Below are 25,235 nucleotides of genomic sequence, written 5' to 3'. Positions count from 1 at the left end.
GTGAGGTGGTGCAGGCTCCCACCCTGGGGGTTTTTAAGAGGAGGTTGGATGACCACCTTATTGGGGTCATTTGACCCCAGTGCTCTTCCTGCCATGGCAGGGGGTCGGACTAGATGATCTGCTCAGGTCCCTTCCGACCCTAGAAACTATGAAACTATGAAAGCTCTGATTTCATTTATAAGACAGTTCTGGTAACCAACATCTAAAAGGAGATGGAACTTTTAAAATTATTTTATAAACATGGTTTCAGAAACATGGTTTGTAAGCTGTCTTTTCTGTCAGTTGTTTCGTATCACCTCTGTTAGCATTAAGGAGAATTCAGACTGCTGCAACATTTAGCATGTATTCCTCTTGATATGGATAATTATTGCAATTATGATTGTAGGACTAATTAGTTTCCTTGACAACTATTTTTGCAAGGCCTAATGAGGGTGTGAAATTAACATCATATGGAAATTCTGTAGAAGCTTTTTTAAAGGATCTGAATTATTCTGCCAGGAGATGCTAAAACTCTAAACAGCATTCACTATAGCATCTTTGATCCCATCCTCAAAAACACAGCATTGCCGTTCCCATTACAAGAACAGCCAGACCAAAATTCTGAAAGTTGGAGCATGGTCCTTATAAGTTTTTATCTTTTGGCAGGTGATTATTATCTTTGACTTCAATGCGTCTACTCACATGTTTAAATCAAAATACATTTACAAATGTTAGTACATGGGTGTCTCAAAAATGAATGCCAAAATGGCTGCCCGTGCTGTAATTCTGCAATAAAGTGGGGAAACTACACAGCAGCAGGGACCACTGATGACAGCATTGTTGAATGTGCCCATTGTTTATGACTCTAGAGAATCAGTGTGGTTCAGTAAATGATTGATGCACGCAAAATGTTTTTATTGCAAAATTGCTGTTACTTAAAACCTTGTAGATTCAGAACTGTTGTTTAGTACCTAAAGTTCTGCTACTGCATCTGTTGAGGATTTACTTTTTAGGCAGAGCTGAGCATCACATCTAGTAGAACTGCTGAGAGGACACCTAACTTGCCCTAGTACCATTGAGTTCAGCACAAGCACAGGAGCCATGGCTTCTTTCATTTGAAAAAAATGTGTTCAATTTTAATATAATTCCCTGCTGGTTAGAATAGCTGCTCAGGAATTAAACTGTGGGCTTTCTACCTATTCTGTAGGAGAAGGTTCATACCATGTCCCAGTCCTAAGGTATTGTTACACATTGCAGTTAACATGTGCTAACTCCAAGGAATTTTCATCGGGGTTATAAAGCTAGCTTGTGTTGTGAGGAGTCGCAAATTAAGGATTGATCACCCTCCATAAAGTGGACTCACCTTCCATAAACTGGACTGAAGTGACCTGCCCCTAGAGGGCTGACAAGCAGAGGTATGGTAAGTCTGCTCCATGCCTGCCCTGATTAATGGCTTTCTAGAGCAGTAAAAGCTCCAGGATTGGGGTCCTGCTAGCTTCCCTCAGCCCACATCTAGCCCCTCCAGACTGATCAGGACCTTGCCAATCCATTCCCCCTCCTTCCCAGCCCAGATTGGGACCCATTGCCTTGCAGCTCCCCACTATCCTTTGGCAGCTTCTAGGGGCTGGGTTCAACCCAGCAGCAGCAGTGATGGTATCAGGTGTCCCTGCCTGCTACCAGGACAGCACCAGCAGCACAGGAGCCATGGGGGTTGAGGGGGAGGAGGAGATTGGGTGGAGAGTGAGCTCCAAGGGATAGAAGGGAAGGGGGTGAGCCCCTGGGGGACATGAAGGCAAGTGAACCTCACAGTGCCGGGGGGAGAGAGATGAGCCTTAAGGTATCAGGGGTGGAAATGGACCAGGGGGTGGGTCCCCAAGGGATCACGAGATAGGGTGTTGTAGGGTGAGCCCCAAGAGGCTAGGGCAGGAGGAGTGAGCTGCAGGGTATAGGAGAGGTGGGGGAGCCCAGAATGGGAGTAGTAGGGGGAGGGGAGGAAGCCTGCAGACAACATAAGAGAAGGTGGGGGGGGGATTCTTACCTTTAGGGCTCCCTTGCTGTTGCCTCTCCCTGCTGTCATGTGGTTCAGGATGGTGTGTCCACTGGGAGTGGTATATCCTTGGCTACTGGATGACCACTCCCAACTCAAATTAGCCTTGGGGAACAGTCTGACATGACTGCAGCATGAGCTCCCTAACACTAGCAGAAATTAATCCCCACCTGAAGAGGACTGTCTCTGATCTGAGACAAATAGAGGGTGCTTAGCTCAACGTTTCCTGCCTTAATGTGCAGACACTCCCATTTTAAGAATCCTTAATACATGTCAACGGTAACCTGTAACAACACCCTTACTATGCTCAGTTTCTGCTGGGTTTAGTGAGGGAGTGGGTGTCAGAGGAGCTGATTACACATGCTTGATTCTATAGCTAATCCTCTGTTGGCTTCAGCATCGTGTAGTACAACTTCATACGCAGCGCCTCTAGTGTCATAAGCTATAGGACTTTTCAAGGATCCCACAGAAGCTGCCAGTTCTTCAGCAGTTGGGGAGATCCAGCTGCCTGCCAGCCTTTTTCTGTTAAACAAATGGCACAGGCACAAAATATCCAGATCACAGCTGAGAGATCTGAGCCAATACAGTTGCAAATCAGAAAACATAAGTAATGTACATTGCAAACCTTGAAAGATAATGCAGGGTTTGCTAATCTTTTTGCAGTCAGGAACTTTTATGTGAGTAACATATATCTCCAATAGTTAGTGGCAGAACATTTATTTAATTAAACCTTTTCCTGACTTATTGTTGTACTGGTTATTGTGGTCATCACATTTTCTACATATCCAATGATTTTTTCAGGCTATCTAGCAGTAATATATTGCTATTAAAAAGCCTGTTAGCTAAATGGTAGTGGTATCTTGTGTAAAGGTGATAGATATGTTTTGAAACATAGCTGAATGAGTGGTTTTATACTAACAAGGTACTGTTGCTTTCTTCCCTTATTCTACTCCAATGCAAATCTATTAAGGAAACAATAAAAATCAATCTAGGATAAAAATAACTAGCAGCTCTGTCAGCCTGATTTTCATGTGTCATGTTTGTTTGTATTTGTTTTTCTTCTGCTTGCTATGCACTTTTCTTTTCTTTTTAAAGAAAAAGGTTTTTATTTTAAATGTTGCATCCGTTAAGGGTCTTTTGTACTAACAGCCAAGAAAAGTCTCTGTGCTGTTCTCATGAAACGAATGACCTTTCCTGTCACAATGTTGAGCATCTTGCTTACTCTTTTGAGCAAATGGCTGTCACTTGTACTAAAGCACCTTCACTCATCCTGACCCAAGTCATTTAGTGATGGGTAAAGATGGACAATTTGTTTAATATGTGATATTCTTTGTGATCTTCATGCTTTGCCCTATAGTAACAAAGATGTCAGTGTTCATCATGCCATAGAAATGTTTTAAATAATCAATATTGACTAAGATGACAGCTTTATGACATCTAAAAGGAATGTACTCAAAGGGAAATTGTCTCAAAGGGAATTTACGACAATGAGAAACGAAATCGGGGATCAGATCACAGTCTTTCCACATTGTCAGTACAGGGGGAGCCTGAAATCATGATCCCAGGCTCCCCCTGAACCAGCAGGTTGGATGCCAAACAATCAGCTGATCATTCTCTGGCTCCAGGGACCCAGGAGGCTGTTAAAGCCCCTATGTAGTTTCCAGAACAGGCCAACAATCAGCGAATCATCAGCAGATCAGAATGGCTCCACGATTTGAGCCCTGGAGCAGTCCAGATCTGGGGTAATCCCTGCCACACATTCAGTTTAAGATGTGATGGAAACTAGCTTCAAAATTATTATGCATATTTTGTGTATTAACTCTGCAGCTGGTTTCCTGTTTTAATTCTGCAGTTTATTCCTGAATGTGTGGCCAGTTTACACTTTAAGATGTGATTAACTGTTTAATCACATGTCAGGTGTAAATTCCACCCAGGGGCTGTAATGAAACAGTCTGCTGGATATTGAAGGAACGGGATTCCAGTTAGTCATTCTTAGATACACTGATTCTACTGTGCTGCCAGCAACCAAAACCTAATAAGAATTAATTTCAGCTAGTAATAACGGATAACTGCAGGATGGGCTCAGAAAGCAGACTTGTTAAATAACAATACATTTAACTAAGGAGTAGTGCCAATGCCAGATGCTAGCTTCCACTTCTTAATTACACGGAAGTGTGTCATATCAGTAAAAATAGAGACAAAAATATGAAAAAGGTAATATTTTTTCTATGGTACTTCCTTTCTGTGGAATTTTGTGAGAGACTACCAGTACCACAAATATTCAAATAAGAATTCAATTAAGGTAAATTATGTACCAGTAGTTCAACTCATTCTACTAGTTTACAAGTCTCATGCTTCTACTTAAAGGCTAGTGAGAACTGCCATGATTCTCTAAGTTTTTAGACCTAAGGGGCATTTGTACACATGGTTGCACCTCAGCGCCAGGCACTTTTAAAAGTGTCCAGTGCTACGGTGCATGCATTTGTATAAATGGCAAAATGCACGTCAGTGCTGAGAAAATGGCAGCACTGCTTTTGAAGATGCTTTTGAAACAAATTGAAGGTGTTTTAGTTCAAAAGCACACCATCGCCATTTTATCAGCACTGATGCACATTTTGCCATTTATACAAATGTATATAACGCAATGCTGAGCACCGCAACTCGCATGCAGAGCAGACTCAGTTAATCAAGTCTGCTCCAACATGCCAGATCTCTAGTGCACTGCAGCAGACAAATGTATGTATATAGTCCCAGACCAGCTGCCAGGATTTCAGTGCCACCTAAGAGTGACTGGGTAGACAGGTTAACCCTTCTCTGCCTGCTCCCCTGGGACAGACAGCCAGGCAGCTACAAGGGAGTGGCAGGGGAGCCATGTGCAAGGTGTTGTTTGGTGTGTCTTTTTTTTCAATTACAGACCAGTAATTTCATACCTTTCCTGTGCCAAGACTTTCTGTATTCAAACTTAGATGTAAGGCTTGAATTTCTTGGAAGGTTGGTCCTGAGAATTTAGTAATTAGAGGTTATCGCAAAGTAGCCGCACAGTGTCATATGAACATCTTTGTAGAGGCAAAATAGTCAAGAGTCAGGGTGATATCTACCAGATGGAAAGATTCCCCAGTGCAGCCATGAAGGCTTCTTCTGCCCTGTCAAGTTTGTTTATAGTCAAACCATGAAGAAAGAATGAAATATAATGCATCATATGCACAGCATTGAGGATACCAATGTTGCATGAGTCTCAGGAAATTTTCAGATAGCAATATTGGTGCATCCAAAGCAAAGCAAAGCTGAAATGTCCAGCCTACTAAGTTATCTTAAATAAGTTACTGATAATTTGATGGGTATTGTCATACCAAAACCAGAAGGCAAGGGAAATAGACTAGTTGTAAGAACTTGTGCCCGATCATTGAATTTATTCTGGGGAACACAGCAACCAAAAGGTATACAAAGCATAATCCTAAACAATTTTGAATTTCACAGGAAGGAGCTTCATTTTATTTTCCAGCAGAATCTTCCTTTATATTGCATATGAGCAGAAGGGAACTTAAGAGCCACGTTCCACATGGTAGTGACACCTATGAGAGCTAGGTATATCTGAGGAACTATCAGCTTCATGCTGTGAGTATATGACACATGACTAGGAATCCAGTCAATAGAGTATGTGTAAAGAAATCCATAACCAAACTGGCAACACATCGATGGTCCCCTCAAAACTCTGAAATAATAGCCATAGCCAGTAAAAACCATAGCGCGCACATTCGTTTTTGCAAAAGAGTACTAGAAATGTGTGGTATAAGAACAGTCTCTCATTAAAGAGAGTTGCACATTTTTCTGACTGGAATGGCATGTTCTCGCTGTAGGGTAGGAATAGTTGTCTTGCTCCATTCCCTGCAAAGACTCTAATGGTTTTTACACTTAGTAGACTAGAAATCACTTACAAACATTGACAGTGGAGCACTTGATGTGAATCAAAAGGAGACACAAACTCATAAACAAGCTCACACTATCATTATTGGCCCGACTCATAGCCAAGGAAAGTAGGACATTTGAAAGACAAGTCAATAAAGGTCTGCATATCATTACCAGGCACACTGCAGTACATTCATCCATAGCATAGCAAAAGCAAAAACAAAAACTAATCAACCAGAGAAAAAAGCTCAAAAAATGAGAAATAACTTTGTGTGAACAGAACTTCTACTTTAGCTAAAGAGAGTTTTCTTTTTTTTCCCCTTGGGAATGGTTAGTCTTTAAGGCTTGCTTATTGTTTGAATTAAAAACAAACTTTAAGAAAAGCAGTGTTGAAATATTTAACCACAGAGTCAATGGACAATACTCTTATTTGTACTATTCATAGTAAGCTATCATATTAAATCTAATTGCAAGTAATATGTTGCTTTAAAGTTTTAAGGGACTGGTACAGCACTAAGTTGGAGATAAAGTCATTTTGCATATTGTTGTGGAATATGTATGAGGGAGAAGTATAAAAATAACTGTCACAAATCAATTAAGCTTCTCAAACATTTGCTAAAAAATTAAACTCTTAAGAACATACCTTAGTTGATTTTCAGGAAAACAAACTGCACCTTTTCAGGCTGGTTTTAATAATACTTCATAAAGAAAAATACTGATTTGGAAAGCTCAGATATACATTACTCCTTCAAAAATGTGCTGCACATCTATTTTAAGGATAATTTCTTTAAATCTCAAGTAACTGTTTTATTTAGTTATATTCTTGGTCTTTTCAACATGCTATTCAAGTATGTCTGTGAATATTTGAGGGATCCCTACTATTCCTATTTAAAAAATCACACAAGATCAAAGGCAGCATTTCCTGTTGTAGGCCAAGTTTGAAAAGCACTGGTAAAACGGTATAAGTGTGAAATCCGGACACTGTTTCCTTGAGCAAGTCCTTTTAACTGTTTGTGCCTCAGTTCCCCATCTGTTAAAAGGGCATTATAAGGCTTTCTCACACCCTCTGTCCTCTTTCTGTTTAGATTGTAAACACTGGAGGAAGACTCTCAATGTGTGTTGGTACAGTGCCTGACAAAATGGATCCTGTATTACCTATGGCAGTGGCATATACATTTAAATAATTATTATATTATTATAATCAGGGACTTGCACAATATATATTGAGCTACATTTTTTGGAGGGGATGCTCCCTTCTACTTTCACCATTACCATTACCAGTTCTGAAAAGTCATTATTTTAAGTTAGCTACATTTAAATACCCAGGGCTATTACTCAGTGAGCGCCTCTACATGAGACACTACATCATCATAGCAGTGAGCCATGGCAACAAAGCTCATCTTTACAGCAATGTAGCATCAGCTGGCACAAACTGTGATGCTGACACTACTGCACAGTAGGGTCAGAAACGACTCAAGCTCCACAGGACTGTGCAATAACGGCAGTTACTGTGTAGTCATTTAGTACTTGCTAGAGCAAGTAGACGTGCCCAGTCTGTATAAGTTTTTCTACATTTGAATTGTTTTTGTATAAATCCTTTTAGAAAGGTACACTTAACTTGCTAACGTTAGTTAATATTCATAATCTTAAATGAAGTGTTGTTTTATATTGCTTTCAAGAAATATTACATACGCTTATGGAGATTCAGATACGTAAGCATATTGTAACTGCTACACAAATTTACAAAATTGGACCTTTGATTATATTTCCAAAAAGAGTGAATATTCAACCTAATATAGTTAGCTGTGTCACCACATGTATGCCAAAGAAATATCAATAAATATGAAATATCAATAAATACAATTGAGTATCATTAATGGTGTAATTAATACTCCACGCACTGCGCTGCCATGTCAGCTGTGGGGAGTTTGTGAGACCTGAACATCTCTGGAGATGGGAAACTTTTCCCACTAACCCATTAGTCCAAAAATCTGTATCATCTGCTAGTTGTCCAGTGACCTATGTAAAATGAGCTGTGCAATCTCAGTCAAATTCCAAGGGAAAAATTGCCCACATTACAAAGCTTAGCCTTCACAGCTGGCATAAGCTGGCACTCTTATCACAATCTAAATATAAACGCTGGGTGAACTACTTGCAGCAAACCGTTCATTTGACAAACTGTTTGTGATGAGGAACAGTCTATGAACAGGCATTTTTTATAGAATGTGTTCATTTTTCACAATTAGTAATTTGACAACTGATATAAGCATACATATTTTAGCATGCGGACTGGTATTAAATATTGCTTTACATATGAGCTAGAGGTTCTCCTTCTGGATTCCTGATTCAACAACAGTCTTCATGAATATTCGTAGTTACTCATATATTTACAGCTTTTTTCTTTTCACAAGCATTCTTCCAAACAGAAAATGAGCTCATTTGAGTTTTCCTGGAAGTACATAGAGTCCACTACATAGGATCATCATCACTAGTTAGAAGTGTTTGCATTTTTTCTCTTACAATCATTCTGTTTAGCTTAGAAACTATTTATGAGGTCCCAATTCAGCCAAAGACTCCAGCTTGTTTACTGAGACTGCTGACATACTTAAAATAAAGTATGCCCTTACTTACTTGGCTAGGTATGGCCCAAGGCAGAGAGAATGCCTATGAAGGTAATTCTTCCAGAACAGTGTTGCCACTGATTACTGGGCAAGTGTGAGAGTTATGCATTGATTCTGTACAAATAAGATATCGTTTGTAAGTTAGAAACTTCAGTGTCCAGTCTGTCTCTCCTGTGACTTCAAAGGCACTTCAGTTAGAATATTTTCAGTGTAATTTATTGTTCTATTAGAGTGATTGTTTTTAAACAGCTGTCTCACGTTGTATAAACAATGCATTAATTATTTTTTCTCTTTTTTTCTTTCTCACTGTCACTTTTTTCCTTTTAATTCTTTCTTTTTTTCAAATATTTTATGAACTTTTCCACTTTTTTTTTCTCAAACGTACTTCTGTCTTACACTCCTGATTTTCTGTAACAATCCTCGTCCATGCAGATAGATGCTGCGAAGGCACTAGAGGTGAAAATGGAAGCCAATCCTGGCAGCAGAACACTGCTGTTTTTTCTTTCATTGTAACCATAAGTCTTTTGTGCATGGTTTGATGTTGTTCTTGTGACAACCAGTATGTTTTCTTCTTTTACCTGGTAATTTTATGATTAAGGTAAATACAGACCTGGATAAAAAGTGGACTTTTCTGGAACTCTCTTGACATAGTCAATAATAATTGCTATCATAGAAAAGTACTTATCAATTAATGCATGGAAAATTCTCACAAGTAACATTCTTCAGTATGGAAACCCTATAAGATTTCACAGGAATACAAATTGATTAAGACTGACCATGTAACATAATGTAGAGAAACATGATTTATTTTATTCAGTTTTTCATTAGTCTATTTTGTACATAGACATGTGTATGTTATTGTGGATGCTGTTGGTTTCCTTGCTTGACTTTTATCTGTCTTTCACGGGAACATTTTTTCTGTATTAATCCTCCTACACATTATGATGTCTTTATTCGACATATTTATGTATTGCTTGCCCTACTAAATGATTGCTTCATCAATCCTTTTGCAAAATGTTTAAATGAAAAATTGCATTACATAATGCAAATTAATCTAATTTACTTTCTTTGTTCCTCTCTATCAATATTCCTCTATGCATGTGATAGGACCCTCATAGTAATATCCTAAGAGGTCCCTTGGGTCTACTTCTTGAAAATGAAAAGCTACCATTCTTAACCATTATTTCTATAGCATAGTGTTAGTCTTGAAAGACAAGTAATGCAGGGTTATTTATCCTGTATTTTAAAAGAACGGGAAACTAGATATGATTTGGCATGCTTAAAAAGTGGACATTAATGCTACATTCAACTACACGTGGTGGAGCTTTTATTTTCCTTATTGACACGCATTCACTTTAGCTGGGATGCACATGGACATAATTTTACACCCATATTGTATTGGTATTGCAGCTTCGGGGACTAAGTGCATGTAATGCATAATCCTATTACAAGTGAACTAATCTGGGAGAGAACTGAGGGAGAGCAAAGATTTAGTTTACGACATTTTCCTCAAAGAAGAAAGTCCTGTGAAATCCTGTGATTTTAAAATGCTATATGTTCTCACAACAGAACACAGAGATTGGGAAGAATAGCACAGTATGTTGAAATATTTTCCTTTATTTGTTTTTGTACTATTTTATATTTTTTTTTACAAAAGCAATTTTACTTTGTCAAATCTCAATATTATGACTAAAGAAAACCTGAGCATCTTCATCAGCACTGTTTCCATATTGTTAAAAAACATCAATTTGTTCCTGAAGGTTTTTTACTTGTAATTACCATGAATAGTCTTTTGTCATATGCTGCCAATGGCAATGTAAATTTAGAAAACTGACTGATCTCACGCACAAGAGGCTGTCTGTTCCTTTTTCCCAAATTGCACAAGTCTAACTCCCAGTGCTTGCTTGAATAGGAAGGAAAACATTTATATCTTTTAATTAAAATATCTACCACAACAAAGAATATTCAGGGCCAATCTAGCAAGCTCCTTGCTTGAAATATTGAACCCTATTTAAGTCAAAGAAAGACAAAATGCCTACTGAATTAAATGGCCATAATTTCATCTTTGGCACTTATTTATTATCATATAACATCACTTTTATGCCAATGCAATTCAATTAATCTGAATTTAGGTATAGAAGCATAACACTAGTATGACAGAATGGAAACTCACATGTGCTTTTCAAGATAATTAGTCATTGTAATTAAACATTTGGGGCCAAATTCAGCAAGTCACTTAAGTGAGTAAATAATTTCAGCCCATGAAAAATCCCATTCCTATATAGCAAAGCACCCAGCTATATACTTGATTTCAATGACACTAGTCAACTTTTTAAAATTTAAGACATGCTTCAGTTTTGTGCTGTTCTGGAACCCAAGCTGAGAAGTGAATACAGGACCTAGACTTTAAAAAAGTAGTTGAGATTTCTTGGAAAATGTTCTGTGCATGTGCAGCAGTGTGGTTAGGAGTGCCACCTTGTTCTAAAACTATGTTTTGAGTTGTTTATAACTTTTGCCAAATACTAATAGTTCACACCAATATTTACATACTGGCGTATTGTCTTAGGGTGACCTTTTTAGGAAGGTTTCAACTATTTGTAGCCTTCTCTAAAGACAAGATTCAAACCAAATACATAATTTTGTCTATGATTAAAAGATATATCCATACAAACTGTCCAGAATATTCTAGCCCTTCCATGTTTTCAAGCAGGTACTTGAAATTTGCCATATGGGTTGCTTTTGTGTTATAAATGTGCCTTTAAGTTTTCAAATGAAAAGTTGCCCAATTTGAAAATCACTGTTTTTGCATATAGGCTCAGTAGATACTTAGGCTTCTTACAGATGCGGGGGGAAAAAAACAAAAAACCAGTGCTTTACTTTCAGCTCAGTACACCCCCGTGCCAGGAAGAGGCATCGTGTCAGTTTGATCCGGTTCGCCCAATGTCTGTACAGATCGTGAGCTTCAGCGGGGATTTTTAATGCTTTTATCTAATAGCTGATTCAATCAGCTATTAAATAAAAGTGCTAAAAAACGTCTCTGAAGCACGTAATCTATACAGATTCTGTGGAGCTGGGTCAAACTAGTGCACTTTCTCTTCCAGTAAAGCTCTGTTTGTTTTGGGGTTTTTTTTCACGTCTGTCAGCGGCCTTATTGAATGTGTTACCTAAATTTCATCTGTTCTGACCTTCCTCCACCTCAGGGATACATGATCTGACCAGGACTTGCCCTGAAGAGGTCTCTTCTGGATGCCAGTGTGCCAAACAGAAACGTCTTTCATGCTCTTATTCCTTTCTCTGTCAGGGCCTAGCCAATATACAGGAGAAAAGAAAACGACTGGCATGCAAAGAGGGCAAGAAATGGACAAGACCAGGTCGTCCTGTTCAACAAGGAGATTGTTCCTTAGTACTGGTGGAGGAGGAGGGTACTTGGATGGAAAAGAGGGAGGGGCTAAAGGACTGGGAGATGTTGATCATGGAGACTTAGAACAGTAGATGGAAGGTAACAGGTGGTCCAGGGGACTTGAAGCCCCTTTTTGGGCTTCTGAAGACTCAGATTTCATGAAGGTTCCAGGTAAAGAGGAGATTAGCTCTGGCTCAATGAGGAAATATGAAGCAAAGTGCCTTCAGTGAGACAAGATCAGGAAGTCTCTTTGAAGGAGATTGAGTCTGAGAATTAGGAGTAGAATGGTCAGACTTGGTAGGAAACAAAGGTAGAAGAACAGAGAAAAATCTGTGATGCCTGAGATTCAGCCATACTCTGATATCAGCAAGCAGTTGTGGAATGCACTGACAAAATATATTTTATTCCCTTTAATAACTAGTCTATACAGAGGGAAAATATGTTTTAATCTGCCAAACGGAAATGATCTGTTATGTAACTGGGGTGCTGGAGAACTGTTAAATAGCATTTCTAGAGCATTCAGATGACAGTGATAAGCACCACATACAAGTCCATGAAGGCATTCATACTTCTGATTTTTTTATGACAGAGTTTGAATAACGTGCAATAAGTAAGGTTTGGGACCACACACTAAATGACACAGAAACACCAAATAGCTGCTTATTCATTGAGCATTATCCGCCCTGCTTATAGATGTGGCAAGGGTCCCATAGAAAAATAATATGGGATCATGGAAATAAAGGTTGGATAATAATAAAGGAGGAATCTGAATTAACTTTTCACAGACAACCTTAGTTTTGATATGTTTTCAGCTTTGCTGTGCTTGTCTTGCAAACTTAACATGATTTAATACAACATTTGGGGCATAAAATATCTTAAGTGTTCTTTGTTTTTCCATTTATAAAATGATACAAACAGTATCTAAAAGCATGTGTATAAAAGTTTCTAAAGAGTTTACCTACTGCTGCTCCTCATTTGCTGTACTTTTGTGTTGATGACATTTTTATCAGAGCAAATACGTCTGATATTGGAGACAGGCAGCTACAAAATGAGGTGTAGATCTCTGAGCTACTTAGACTCGCTGCAGAAACAGTGAAAACTGTAATAGAACCTAAATTTGTGGCTTAAGAGACAATTTCATTAGTGTCCCTTATCCATCCCTGAGGTAGCATATTGTTATATACCCATGGGGAATGAGACAATGGATCAGCTTTCTGTAATTTTAACTTCTCCCCATGGTATTGGGACCAGCTGGAGACTAGATCAGTCCTTTGGTTAAGTTAGTGAAAACTCATATTTATTCTAAGTTGCATCTAGTTGCAGCATATTATGTGTAACAGCAGGCAACCAGCTCCTTTTCTTAGCCCATATTCTCTACAGCAGGAGCTAAGGGTGAGTTAAGTCATTAGCTTCATGCCGCTTCATTTGGAACAGGGATCTGACCCATTAAAATCATGTGGTCTTCAAACCATTGAAAATAAAGAACAATTAGGACCCAATAAGCACTTCTACATGTTCATTAATGCACTATAGTTACTGTGCATTAAGTTTAGTACTTGGTTAACTGAGTACTAAATCATGCACAGGAACTTGTGCTACTGTGCAGTAGTGTCGATGCACAGGATTTTAGTGATGCTTACTATGCAGTAGCCTAATACTACAGTTTAGTAGCATATTAATGTGGTTTTTGCCTGGCACACTACTTCATAGTTAGTGTCTCATGTCAACACACCCAGTTTGTCCTTGGGCTGTCTTTCAGACTGTCACACATTTCCAGACATTAGTACCTAATATATAGATGTAGTCATTGATCATTAAAGTATTAGGAAGAGAGCATTCTTATACAGTTTGTTTTAATATTATGCTTTCTCACAGGAAGGAGCAGGGAAGAAGGAGAGGATTCAATGTAAATCAAATTATAGTTGGTAGAGCTACACTTAACAGCTTTCACTCGGCAGCTTATGCCATATTAAAGTGATAAATATATCTTCACAAACTTAATTTAGTACTCTGCCATCAGCAGGGCTTAAATGTTAAATAAGCGAGTGTGTTCTTTAAATGATGTAATTATAAAAAGAGATTCTTAGCTTTTATGATTGGCAGTATAATGTGTTCCCTTTTTTGCAGTATTGTCATTTTTTTTAGATGCTTATATTCATCCTCTTATACTTTTGCTGTCCCCAAAATATACTGCTTCTGAACTTGAGCCTTGAATCCTGATTGCTGGTGCAGAAAACTTTTAAAAGTACATACTTGAAAGTGTCCGTATCATGACATAAATCAAAACAGCAATATTTTTAATATATTTTTTCATTCCAGTTTGCCTGTGGTTGAAAGGGTTTTTTTAAAAAGTCTTCCTCAAACAGGTTATCTTTCTTGCTACCTGAATTAGGAACAAGTTCCAAAAATGAACAAATTATTTAGCAGTGCTTTGCACAATAAAAATACAAGTCAAAATACCATTCTTTATTTTTAATGTTTGGAATATAAATCACTATGTTAGAAGAAGATAAGCATTTATAAATGACTACATTATAATAACCAAATAAATTTCATGTATGTCCATTTGTCTTTTATATTTGTATTTGTGTTGATGTTTATACAATAGACGTACCAAAAATTCCATGTCTAGCTAAATAAAAACAAGTTTCAGAGTTGTGATATAATTAGGGAGCCGAACACACTGAAGTAAGAAACTAAATGCAGCTGTTTTCATATGTTTAACAGCAGTATGACCTTTACAGCATTTTAACTAAAGGAATAATAATATGCAAATAATCAAATTTAGAGTGTGATTATTTCTGGAACTAGTTCAGATTCATGATCCTGTCACCAACTTCCTCCATTCAACAGTCCATAAAAAAGACATTTGACTGTAAAATTAAAACTAGCTAAGAGAAGATCTAACAATCTTAATTAATAAGCGAGAACAGGGCACCACAAGGTAAATAGCCATATACATTAGATGTCCCTAATCCTCTGTTCATGATCTAGATTGGCTGAAAATATTGCATTTTTCAGACCTCTGAGTGGTTGGAGCCCTATTTGGTTCTTGGGATCCACTTACAATAGATTACCAGAAGATAATAGCTTACAGCACTTCTCATGACAGTTGTTTATTGCTTTGTTGCTGTTTGCTGTGCTTACCATGATGTCCTTACAATCCAGAAGCTGGTGTTAGGCACCTACTCTTCTAATACATTGCATTGTGGGGAACACTTAACGGATATTTATTTCTTAACCAAATGTGAAATACTTATGCTAAGGCTGTCTCTTCCAAACTGCTCCCTTGAGATTTAGATGTTTTAGTTAGGGCTTTGGGAAAATGTTGCTTTCCGCTAAAATTTCACAGACCTGGACCATTTTCTGAAGTCAGTCTCCTATGACCTATCTTTCAAAACATAGACTCCTTGCTCCAGTGGCTCTTTGTATATTTTATCCAATGACTCTTTAATGAAAAATACATCAGTGAACCTGGGAGTAGGGATTGGAAATTAAGTCTTCCCTTTCCAGGTGAGTGACACTTGACTGTAAGGTTAGAGTTATGCTCCTTCATACTCTTTCACTCTGACTCAATAAACCTTGAACTATTCCATGCAACAAGACAGATTCAGACCATCATTGCTATCATGCATGCCAGCCTTTTAGATGGTTTGACATCTAGTTTTTTACTTTAAGTCAGATGAGATTCATTTTGTTTTGTTTTACCAGCCCAGTTCCTATGCTTCCTTTCTCTAAAAGCCACTCTATACTCAACATTTACTCTACAAAGGGTGCATTTACGTGTGTGCTTTACTGTGGAGTTGACTAAGCTCCACAGTAAAGTGTTACTGTCTACGTATGTGGCGTTATTGGGCTGAAGTAAACTAAGTAACTCCATTGTAGGATAGTACTGCCTGACATGAGTACTATTCTATGGCAGAGTTGTTTGGTGCACCTCAGCACTAGGGGTGTGCAAAGCAGGCTTTATTTGATTTGGATTTGGATTTGGATTCGGCCTGAATCGGGGACAGTGATTCAGTTCGTTATTTAAATCACTGTCACTAATTCGATTTAGCTGAATCCGAATCTGAAAATGCGATGCTGATTCAGAGAATCGGCGATTCAGCCATAGACACAGCTTTAAATGTTTTTTCTGCATGCCTCAAGGTACCAGCACTGCTTGTTAATGCTGCAGTGCTGGGGCAGATGGAGCATCCCACAGGAGTGGGAGGGGGGGGCCCTCCATGTGCTCAGCAGTGAACCCGGAAGTGGTTCCGGTCCACTTCTGGGTCCACCAGGGAGCACATGGGGGGGGGCATACTCCCCTGGCTCGGTGATAGGCCATGGGGGGACCCTGGGTGCCCACCCAGACCCAGGAGGCACCAGTCACCAAGCCAGGGAGGCAAGGGGGGAGGGCTCTTCATGCTCCATGATGGACCAGAAGTGCTTCTGGTCCACTTCTGGGTCTGCTGCCGAGCATGCTGGGGAGCCCCCCACACTTCTGTTGGGCACTCCATGTGCCCCACCATTGTAGCATTCATGAGCCACCTGCTACCTAGAGGTATGTAAAAAAAACATTTAAAGCTGTGTCTGTGTCCAAATCTTTCCAAATCCAAATTGATTCGGAGGATTCTGATTCAAGTCAGAGAGATTAAATGGTCCTCTGATTCAATTTGGATTCAGAGATTCAGCTACCAAATCGGTCCGAATCTCCACTGAATCGAATTGGGGACCGAAGCTTTGCACAGCCACGCTCAACATGTGTAGACTGTGACTGAGGCTAGGTGGGGCACAAGGGTGCTACAGTGTGGGGCTGTCCCCCAGCTAGCCCTGCACTGTAGCACCTTTGTGCCCCAGCTAGCCCCTCTGCAGCACACTGAGATGGGGCAGAGCAGCTCTGGGCTGGCATGCTGTTCCCCCAGGCTCCCTGCCAGGCAGGGCTGCTCTGACTTGACTTAACATGCTGTGGTCCTGGCGCATGTGTAAACACTGCATCTGGGAGCAATAAACTCTGATGTGAATTATGTTAGAGTTTATTCAGCTGCACTGTGCATGTGTAGATGCACCCTGAGAGCTGTAGCTGAGATACTGAGATCATCTTACGAGATAGTAGCCTGCACCATGGTTAGCTGTTAAGACTGTGATCCCAAATAGCATGAAATGAGACCAATCATGCCTTCAGCTCCTAATAAATATCTAAGAAGTTAGGATAATGTGATCTCTAATTACCTGGCTCTCACACATGAAAATACATAATGCTACCTATCCAAATATTCACTAGATGTATATTTTATTTTTAAAATACTAGTGATAAAAGCATATGTCAGAAAATTATGGTCCTTGAAAGCCAAAATTTCAGCTTTGGAAAATCTGCATATTTTCCAGGATTTATCTCTTTATAAATGGTAGCTCTGAAGACGTATATCATTAAGGTATAGTTGTTTCATAATTTTTGTAGGCGCACACAGTTCGTTGATGTGGAATATACCTCCTGTGTATGAGATCTGTGCAGTGGCCTGTTTCACCTTTTCAGCAGTCACTGTACTGGTCTGAGGGCAATTATTCCTCCAGAGAAATGTTCCTTTCTTTAACACTGTTGTCTCTTAATAATTGGTTTTCCATTTCTATTAAGTAGTTAAAATATTTATGACTTCCAATCTTACCCATCTGTGACAACTAGTAGAAAATCTAATCTCGTAGAAGAGACTAGACTATGATGTAGATGCCTCTCTATAGTGTCATATAGAAAAATATTACACGTACTTAATGAAATACAGACTAATAATGATATATGAAATTAAATACAACTGTTAATCATTAAAGGCTGAACACATACTGTTCTGAATTAATCTGGATTAAGTAGATAGGAGTTTAACATATGATAGGATATGTTTTATGTAAATTAACAAACAAAAATGTGTAAGGTTTAGAGTTCACCTTTGAGGGTACTAATTTACTATTTGCATGTTATATATAGTACTTGAATTCATTAGGTAATTTAATGTTTGAGAAGTTAACACATGAATAGCGTGCATTTTATAATTCTATGTAGTAAACATAAATAGATTATGAACTAGCTTCTGTCATGAAATATTTTCTAAAAACATCTAACCCAATTATTAAAAAGTGTGTGTGTCAGAGGAGCAAGAGCATCAGGCTCCAATTTGCAAATACTAACACCTGAGTTTAACTTTCAGCATCTGAGTCATCTCATGAAAGTCAATGGAACTACTTATGTACTTATATTTAAGCATTTGTGTGTTTGTAGGGATCTGAGTAATTAAGTATAATTATTTTTAAGTCACTGAGTTTAAACCATGTTGCTACTATCACTCAGTTTTTGCACCTTTATTTTATATAATCCTAAAAAATTATAGCAGACATTCTTGCCATTATCGGCACACCATATTTTATTATATTAACTTTAATAGTATTTAATATTTATTTTAAAAATCTAAAACTTTTCTCCATGGAAAAACAACTATTTTCAGAAATCATATTATTCCATATATATTTTTATTAGGCTACACGTTCATTGAAGTGTAGCACAAGCAAAGCAAATCTGATCCATTGTATATTTCCAGTACTATTAAAAAGTCACATACACTATGTACTCAGTCTGCTTCTGTGTAAAATACTGTAAGGACTATCTTCTCTGTAAAATTCCATTTTCAAAAAAAAAAAGATAACAGCAAAGTTTCTGGGTTTCAAATAATAGTAATACTTTGTGAAACATTAACTTTTAATTTCTTTTCTCCATCCCATTTGTGTTTCACTGACATTCTGCCCCTTTGTCTTTTCTTATGCATGCAGTACTACTGCCATCTCTCCATTCTTTCCCTGAAAAATGTGTGCCTAGTGCAAATGTAATGACCCTCAACATCTTTCCAAACGTACTGTCAAGAAATGTATGTAATGTTATGCATGTTTTTCATTTGTTGTTCAAAGTCCTTTTTATTTTATGCAGCCTTTGTCTTCATTTTTGTAATAAAGAAAACTGACTTAAAGCTTCCTTATCTGTATTTTCTTTATTACTGATGAACCCTCTTGTCCTTGTCTTGTATTTCCTTTATACATCACAATTAGCCAAATAGAATTTTGACCTTTACATACATTTTTTTTTATTTTAATGGTTAATGGCAATATTTGATCCCCATAGTGAATATCTTTTTAAGAGAAAATTCCATTTCCACCATTTTTATCTTCCGCTTAATGGTGGCTACTACATTACTCCGCTTGAAGGGGAAATATGTAATTACCACACCGCTTTTCCTTGATGTATGTGTAGTGGCTCTAGAAATGCATGGAATTATATGTCTTTTAGGGCCTGTCTACACACAAATTGTATCACTTCTATGGACCTACTTAATTTGCAATTTCATGGATTTTTCAGAAACTGCAAAGCAGTCAGGCAATTTAATAGGGAGGCATATAGTGAAGAAATTAATTCTGCTTGCTCTTCTCTTCCTTCTGATGCATCCAATAGGAGAGCTTCATCAAGGAAGACACCACAGCTTCTCATAGAACTCCCAACTTCTGAGACTTCAGGAAGGTCGTCTGAAAATATGTTCCTATGGCTATTTAAAAATCTTCACTTTTAATTGTGATAGGCTGCAACTCCAGAGGCACACTTTCAATTCATATTCAACTACACACTTTCTTGTAGGATGCTTTACTTGAGACTGGAGCAAATTACTGCACAATAAGCATTACGGTCTACATGTGCAGATGCTTACTGCACAATGATTTGCTCTAATCATGAGTAAATTTGCTACCTGTGTAAATTTGCTACCTTTGCAAATGTGTTCCCAGGCAGTAGGGGGCAGGATATTGCTCTCTGCCCTTGGGAGCTGCCTGCTGCCAGGGCAGGCTCTACCACCAGAGCCCAGGCACCCTGTCCCGACAGCAGTCAGCTTCTTATCTCTCAGCAGTCACAGGGCTAGGGCTGGGAGATCCTTATCTCCCAGCCCAAGCCCTCGGTTGCGGGCTCCGAGCTGGGATATAAGGATCTCCCAAGGTGAGCTCCACCACAAGAGCCCAGGCATGGACAATGTTCCCCTGGCCTGGCAGCAAGGAGCAGCCTCTGCTCCATGACCATGGGACCAGGACTGGGAGTTCCTTGTCCCAATGCCCCAGCCCCTGCTAGGAGACAGCTGTGTCCTAGCCCCTGAGCTAGCACTGAGATGGAGCCTAGAGCTCCCCCTGGCTGCTCCAGGGCCTGTTACAGAGCATGGGAGCAGTCTGCTGCTAGGAGCAGCACATCTGCTCCCACATATCTATATGTGTAGATGCATGGCTGGGGAATTTACTCTCAAGTAGTTTACTCAAGAGTAGACTGCTCCCGCAGTAGACTTGCCAAATATGAGTATGATTAAAAACATGTAGACTTGCCAAATATGAGTATGATTAAAAAAAATGTTTCTCACCCAAGAATTTACAAGAAAAACATAGCATTCCTGATGAGCGTCCTTTCGGGCACCCACAGCTTTGGAAATGTATCACCTTAAACCTGATTATCTTAATACCAGTGCAGGCTACCTCACCTATGAAACTGAATAATCAGTTCCTCCTGTCCCAATGTTCTCTGTCATGTCCAACACATTTTCATTTCTGGTGGTTCCCCTCACTGGAGTCAATAGGAGCTTAGCAGCTGCCTTCAATATGAACAGGTTTATGGCCACAGTAACTAAGTATTTACAAGGAGAATGTTTGAGGCAACCTTCACCATATTTATACATCTGAAGTGGTTGTATTATCTCTATATTTTCTCATTTCACAAAACTGCATCTAAATCACATTGTCAGAATGAGCTTTTTGTTGAACATATCAGGCAAGGAAGAACATATTTTTCAGATGCTTTGAACCTGCCCTTCAATAATATTCATTCTAAGAGAAAGATGTCATTTCAAAAAGAGATCATTCCAAATTAAATGAGCATTGAATATGTCTCTGTAAAAGTACCAATTATTTTGTAAAAGGAAATACACTGAAAGGAACATGGCTGATTGTCACCAACCATCCACTGTCTCACACTATCATACCACGTTCCCATAGTAAACATTTATGTAAACCTGTTATTTTTCAACACCAAGCTGGGGGGTGTAGAAGATACACTGGGGGGTAGGGCTAGGATTTTGAGTGACCTAGACAAATTGAAGGATTGGGCCAAAAGATATCACACAAAGTGCAACAAGGACAAATGCAGATTCCTGCACTTAGGACAGAAGAATCCCATGCACCAGTACAGGCTGGGGACTAACTGACTAAGCACCAGTTCTGCAGAAAAGGACTTGGAGGTTATAGTGGACAATAATATGGATATGAGTCAGCAGTGTACCCTTGTGGCCAAGAAGGCTAACGGCGTACTGGGCTGCATTAGTAAAAACATTGCCAGCAGATAGAGAGAAGTAATTATTCCACTCTATTCTGCACTGGTGAGGTCACATCTGGAGCACCGTGTCTGGTTTTGGGGCCCCCACTATAGAAAGGATGTGGACAAGTTGGATACAGCTCAGCAGAGAGCAGTGAAAATGGGTTAGGGTTGGAACACACGATTTATGAGGAGAGGCTGAGGGAACTGGGTTTAAACTACCTGACAGTGGTGACGGATGACAGAACAAGTAGCAATGATCTCACTAGAAGGGTGTTGAACAAGTTACCTAGACTAGAGAGATGATGGAATCTCCATCTTTGTAGGTTTTTAAGGCCCAGCTTGACAAAGCCCTGGCTGGAATGTTTTAGCTGGGGATGGTCCTGCTTTGAGCAAGGGGTTGGACTAGATGCTTTCCTGAGGTCTCTCCCAACCCCAATTTTCTATGATTCTATGGCTGGCACTTAATTGCAAAATTACTTTGAGGGCACAAAAAATGTTGGATAGTTTATCTGGTCTAAAGTCCCTATAGTTATCCTGAGAAATGAAGACCTTTTTGTTTACCACAAAGCAGCCAAACGTGGCAGCCAAATTAAAGAGTTAAGGCACAGTTTAAACAAAGTACTATTTTTATGCTATCTGTGGGCTGATATATATGGTCAATATTGGAAACATTCTGTTAATAATCCTCCTAAGAAAAGGAGGACTATAAAAAAAGCTATAGACATGACAAGGATATGAAAATTACTTTTTTTGACTGGAGAAACTGTTGTGTTCATCGATTAAGAAGTCAATTCCAGTTTGATGCATATGTCTGTACTTGCATCCCCCAAGAAATAAAGGGGGGAATCTTGTCATAGCATCAGGAAGCCACTGAATAATGACTTGGATTAAAATGGAAGAGAGGTCATTTAATATTTGTCCATGTCTCTGTTTATATTTGTTTATGTCTGTGCATATTTTTTCTTTATGTACACTATTTCGATTTTACAAAATGGTTATAGTATTTAATATGTGAGAAGTTCTTGGTTCTCAGAACTAAATACAAATATTACAACTGTATTTAATTTTAATTAATTTCCTTCCCTTTAACTTCAGAAAAGTATACTACAATAATTAGTTTTTCATACATCTGACAAAACAGAAGGCAGTAGCAAAGCAGAAGAATAGTATATGTTCATATGAAAGCACCACTGGTGAAAACTGCCACAACAAAACCAAACAACAAATTAACAAACAAAAGCAAAGCAAGGATAAAATAAACAATGTGCTAATATAGTCTAGGTTGTTGCTAAATAAAAGTCCATATGCAAGGAATGACAGATTTTCAATTCCAAGGTACACATAACTAAATGACACATTAAGCTTAAAAAAATAGTAATAAATATTCCAGACGCTGTCTTTGTAAAATCAAAGCTATTCATATTCATAGAGTATTAAGATATAAATATATCAGGGTAATGTAATCCATATTTATGTCAGTAAGTCACAGCCAGAGCAGATCCAGTGGAGGTGCAGCAGTGTAGTCACAATCTGTTTGGCTGTGTCACGTGAGCTTTCAGCATGAGACTCCAGAGGGTGAGCTGTGCCATGGTCACTCACCCACTTCATTCCCCTGCTGCTGAATTCAGTGGAGAGAACATGAAGGAAAAGGGAGAGCAGCATCAGAATTCACCCCCTGGGCTCTGTTGTTGTGTGAAAGCAGGGGATCTAACCAATCCCCACCTGATCCACTGTGAACTCACCTGCCTGATCGGCGATGAGCTCTGAACTCACCACTCACGCAGAGCTCTGGCAATAGCTTGCATTGACCAAGAAGTGAAAGTATGTGGGAGAGGGAGGTAGGAACAGAGAGGTGTACAATAGGAGGTGTACAAGCCTCTTGACCCAGATCTTGGATCCATTACAAAGCCTTGACATCATCCTTAGAAATACTTTTCCTTCAAACAGTAGCACAGACTTTGGCTTGGAAAAATTGTATTGAAAATGAAATTTTCAGGGAAAGAAACTGTCTATAGATGAAAAACTATTTTCCTGTGTGCTTGTTTATCCTTGGGTAAAGAATGTTCCTCTGTTTATCCTTTGTCACCAGAAGAAAACTGCGTATGTTCCTCTGTTTTTCTACATTTGGTCAAAAAGAAGATAGAGATGTCCAGCCTCCAGTGGTAGTGAAGGGTAGGCAGAAGGTAGAGTAGTTTTGCACCCTATAGACTAACTAAATCAGAGATGCTTTTATAAGCAGCTTCCTTCATCAGATGCTAACTACACTGACAATAGATGACAGAAGTTTCTTTGTTCTTTATTCAGAGTGTATAGAACTTACAAACTTAGTCCCCTTTTTTTCACCACTGTGAACCTCAAGAGAAGGATCAGGCCTTGAAAAAGCAGGAACAAAAACAGTATTTTTTTTTTTTAATAATGTTAATAATGTATACAAATCTAACTTAGAAGCAACAACTTTACATTTTTCTCATGCTATTCAGAACATTTCCACACAAATAATCCCAGCTGAATTCTGTTCGACTCAGTATTCCTCAGTGTAAAAGTTGCACAGTCTAGCCTACATCTGTAGGTAATTCTAACACATTAATAATATATGTTCTTGAACTTTCTAACCAGTTTCACAATCTAGAGATGCCTTGTCTTCAGCATTATCTTCATTCCGCCTTTTAAATTCTACAGTATTGTGTTCCATTTTTTGGAATGGTTATCAAGAGATATTCCTTTTGAATCATAACAAGAGTTTTTGAATGGAGTAAATAAGCCTTGGAAGTAATTAAATCAAAGCAGACTTCCAGAGCATGCATAGAAGCTAAGACTGTCCCTTTTGATTTTAGGTACTATTTTTAAGATGCTTCATGTGGAGCACCACTTATTCACGATCTTTGACAGCCTCTGTAGTGAGTGCAAGAGGTCAGTTGGAAGAAAGGTCTAAGCAGGATAATTATTCTCCTGCCAGTTTCCCATGTAGTATTTTCAAAAAATAATTCTACCACACCATACGCAGAGGCAGGAAAAAGTATATGGGGTGGAGGTGGGGGGGCTGAGCACGTGCACACATGCTCAGCCCCCCCAAATGGGGTGTGGGACAGAGCCATGAGCAGTTTGTCCAGGGGTGCCTAGCGTGGGGAGGGGGTAGCAGCTCCTGCCGCTGTGTACACCCTGGGAGGTCATGGGTGGCATGTGTCCCCAGATCTGCATGGGAGGAAGCAGACTGCTGTTGCGGGTTGGGGCCAGGCTATGACGTGCTCTTCCCATTGGGGGTTGTGCCGTGCTGAACTCGGAGCAGACAGCAGTGGTGCTGGGAGAGGGGGTGGTCAGGGGGCTAGGGCAAATTTTGAGGTGATTGCAGCTACACCCATACCCCCCCTCCCAGCGCCATCTGCCCCAAGCACAGCCTGGCCCAATCTCCCTGGGAAGAGCCCAATGCATTCCCACCCCACAGGGGCAGCCCGCCTCCCCCCCATGTGGATCTGGAGGCATTTTCCCCCAATGCTCTCTCATGGGGCATATAGCAGCAGGAGCTGTGCCCCCCCTCTGCCCCAAGCTCCCCAAATGAGCTGCTTACAGCTCTGTCCCCAGCTCAGCCCCAGCAGGCAGCGCCTGCCCCAAACCCACCCCCATTCCCTCACCACCCCGGCTGCAGCCACTGGAAGCCCATAGTTGGGCCACCTTGTAGCCCTACTGGTGCCCTGTATTTGGGGGGGCTACGTGCCATCACCCCCCCTTTCTTCCGCCTATGCTACCACCTGTCTTTCATTTGGTTTAGTTTCTAAACCCTATATAGTGGTTTTTACAAGATATTTCAAAGAAAGGGATATTTTGTAATCTTAGTACTGACTTTCCATTGTATCTTGTACTGTTTGTTTACGCCAGTTTCAATTAGTATAATTGTAACCAAATTGGAATAATAGAGCTTTACACCACTAC

At 39.3% G+C, this 25,235-nt stretch overlaps 1 protein-coding gene across 2 annotated transcripts in view; it reads left to right on the top strand.

Moving 5' to 3' along the window:
• The window catches only part of NCAM2 (neural cell adhesion molecule 2), a 691,500-nt gene that overhangs the window by 637,837 nt on the left and 28,428 nt on the right, over positions 1 to 25,235 (top strand). The window contains exon 16 of one of the 2 annotated variants that reach the window (XM_019524736.1): positions 8,986 to 10,152. The exons of the other annotated variant lie outside the window; for it this stretch is intronic. Coding sequence (XP_019380281.1) covers positions 8,986 to 9,092 — 107 coding nt within the window. The 3' untranslated portion in view covers positions 9,093 to 10,152. Of the gene's footprint in view, positions 1 to 8,985; positions 10,153 to 25,235 lie in introns of those variants that run through there. 2 annotated transcript variants of the gene reach the window in all.

The sequence above is a fragment of the Gavialis gangeticus genome, unplaced genomic scaffold (genome assembly GCF_001723915.1).
Source record: "Gavialis gangeticus isolate Ggan-Ray unplaced genomic scaffold, GavGan_comp1, whole genome shotgun sequence".
Taxonomy (NCBI): domain Eukaryota; kingdom Metazoa; phylum Chordata; order Crocodylia; family Gavialidae; genus Gavialis; species Gavialis gangeticus.
The sequence above is the reverse complement of the archived record's forward strand: the minus strand, read 5'-3'. Positions and strand labels throughout refer to the sequence as shown.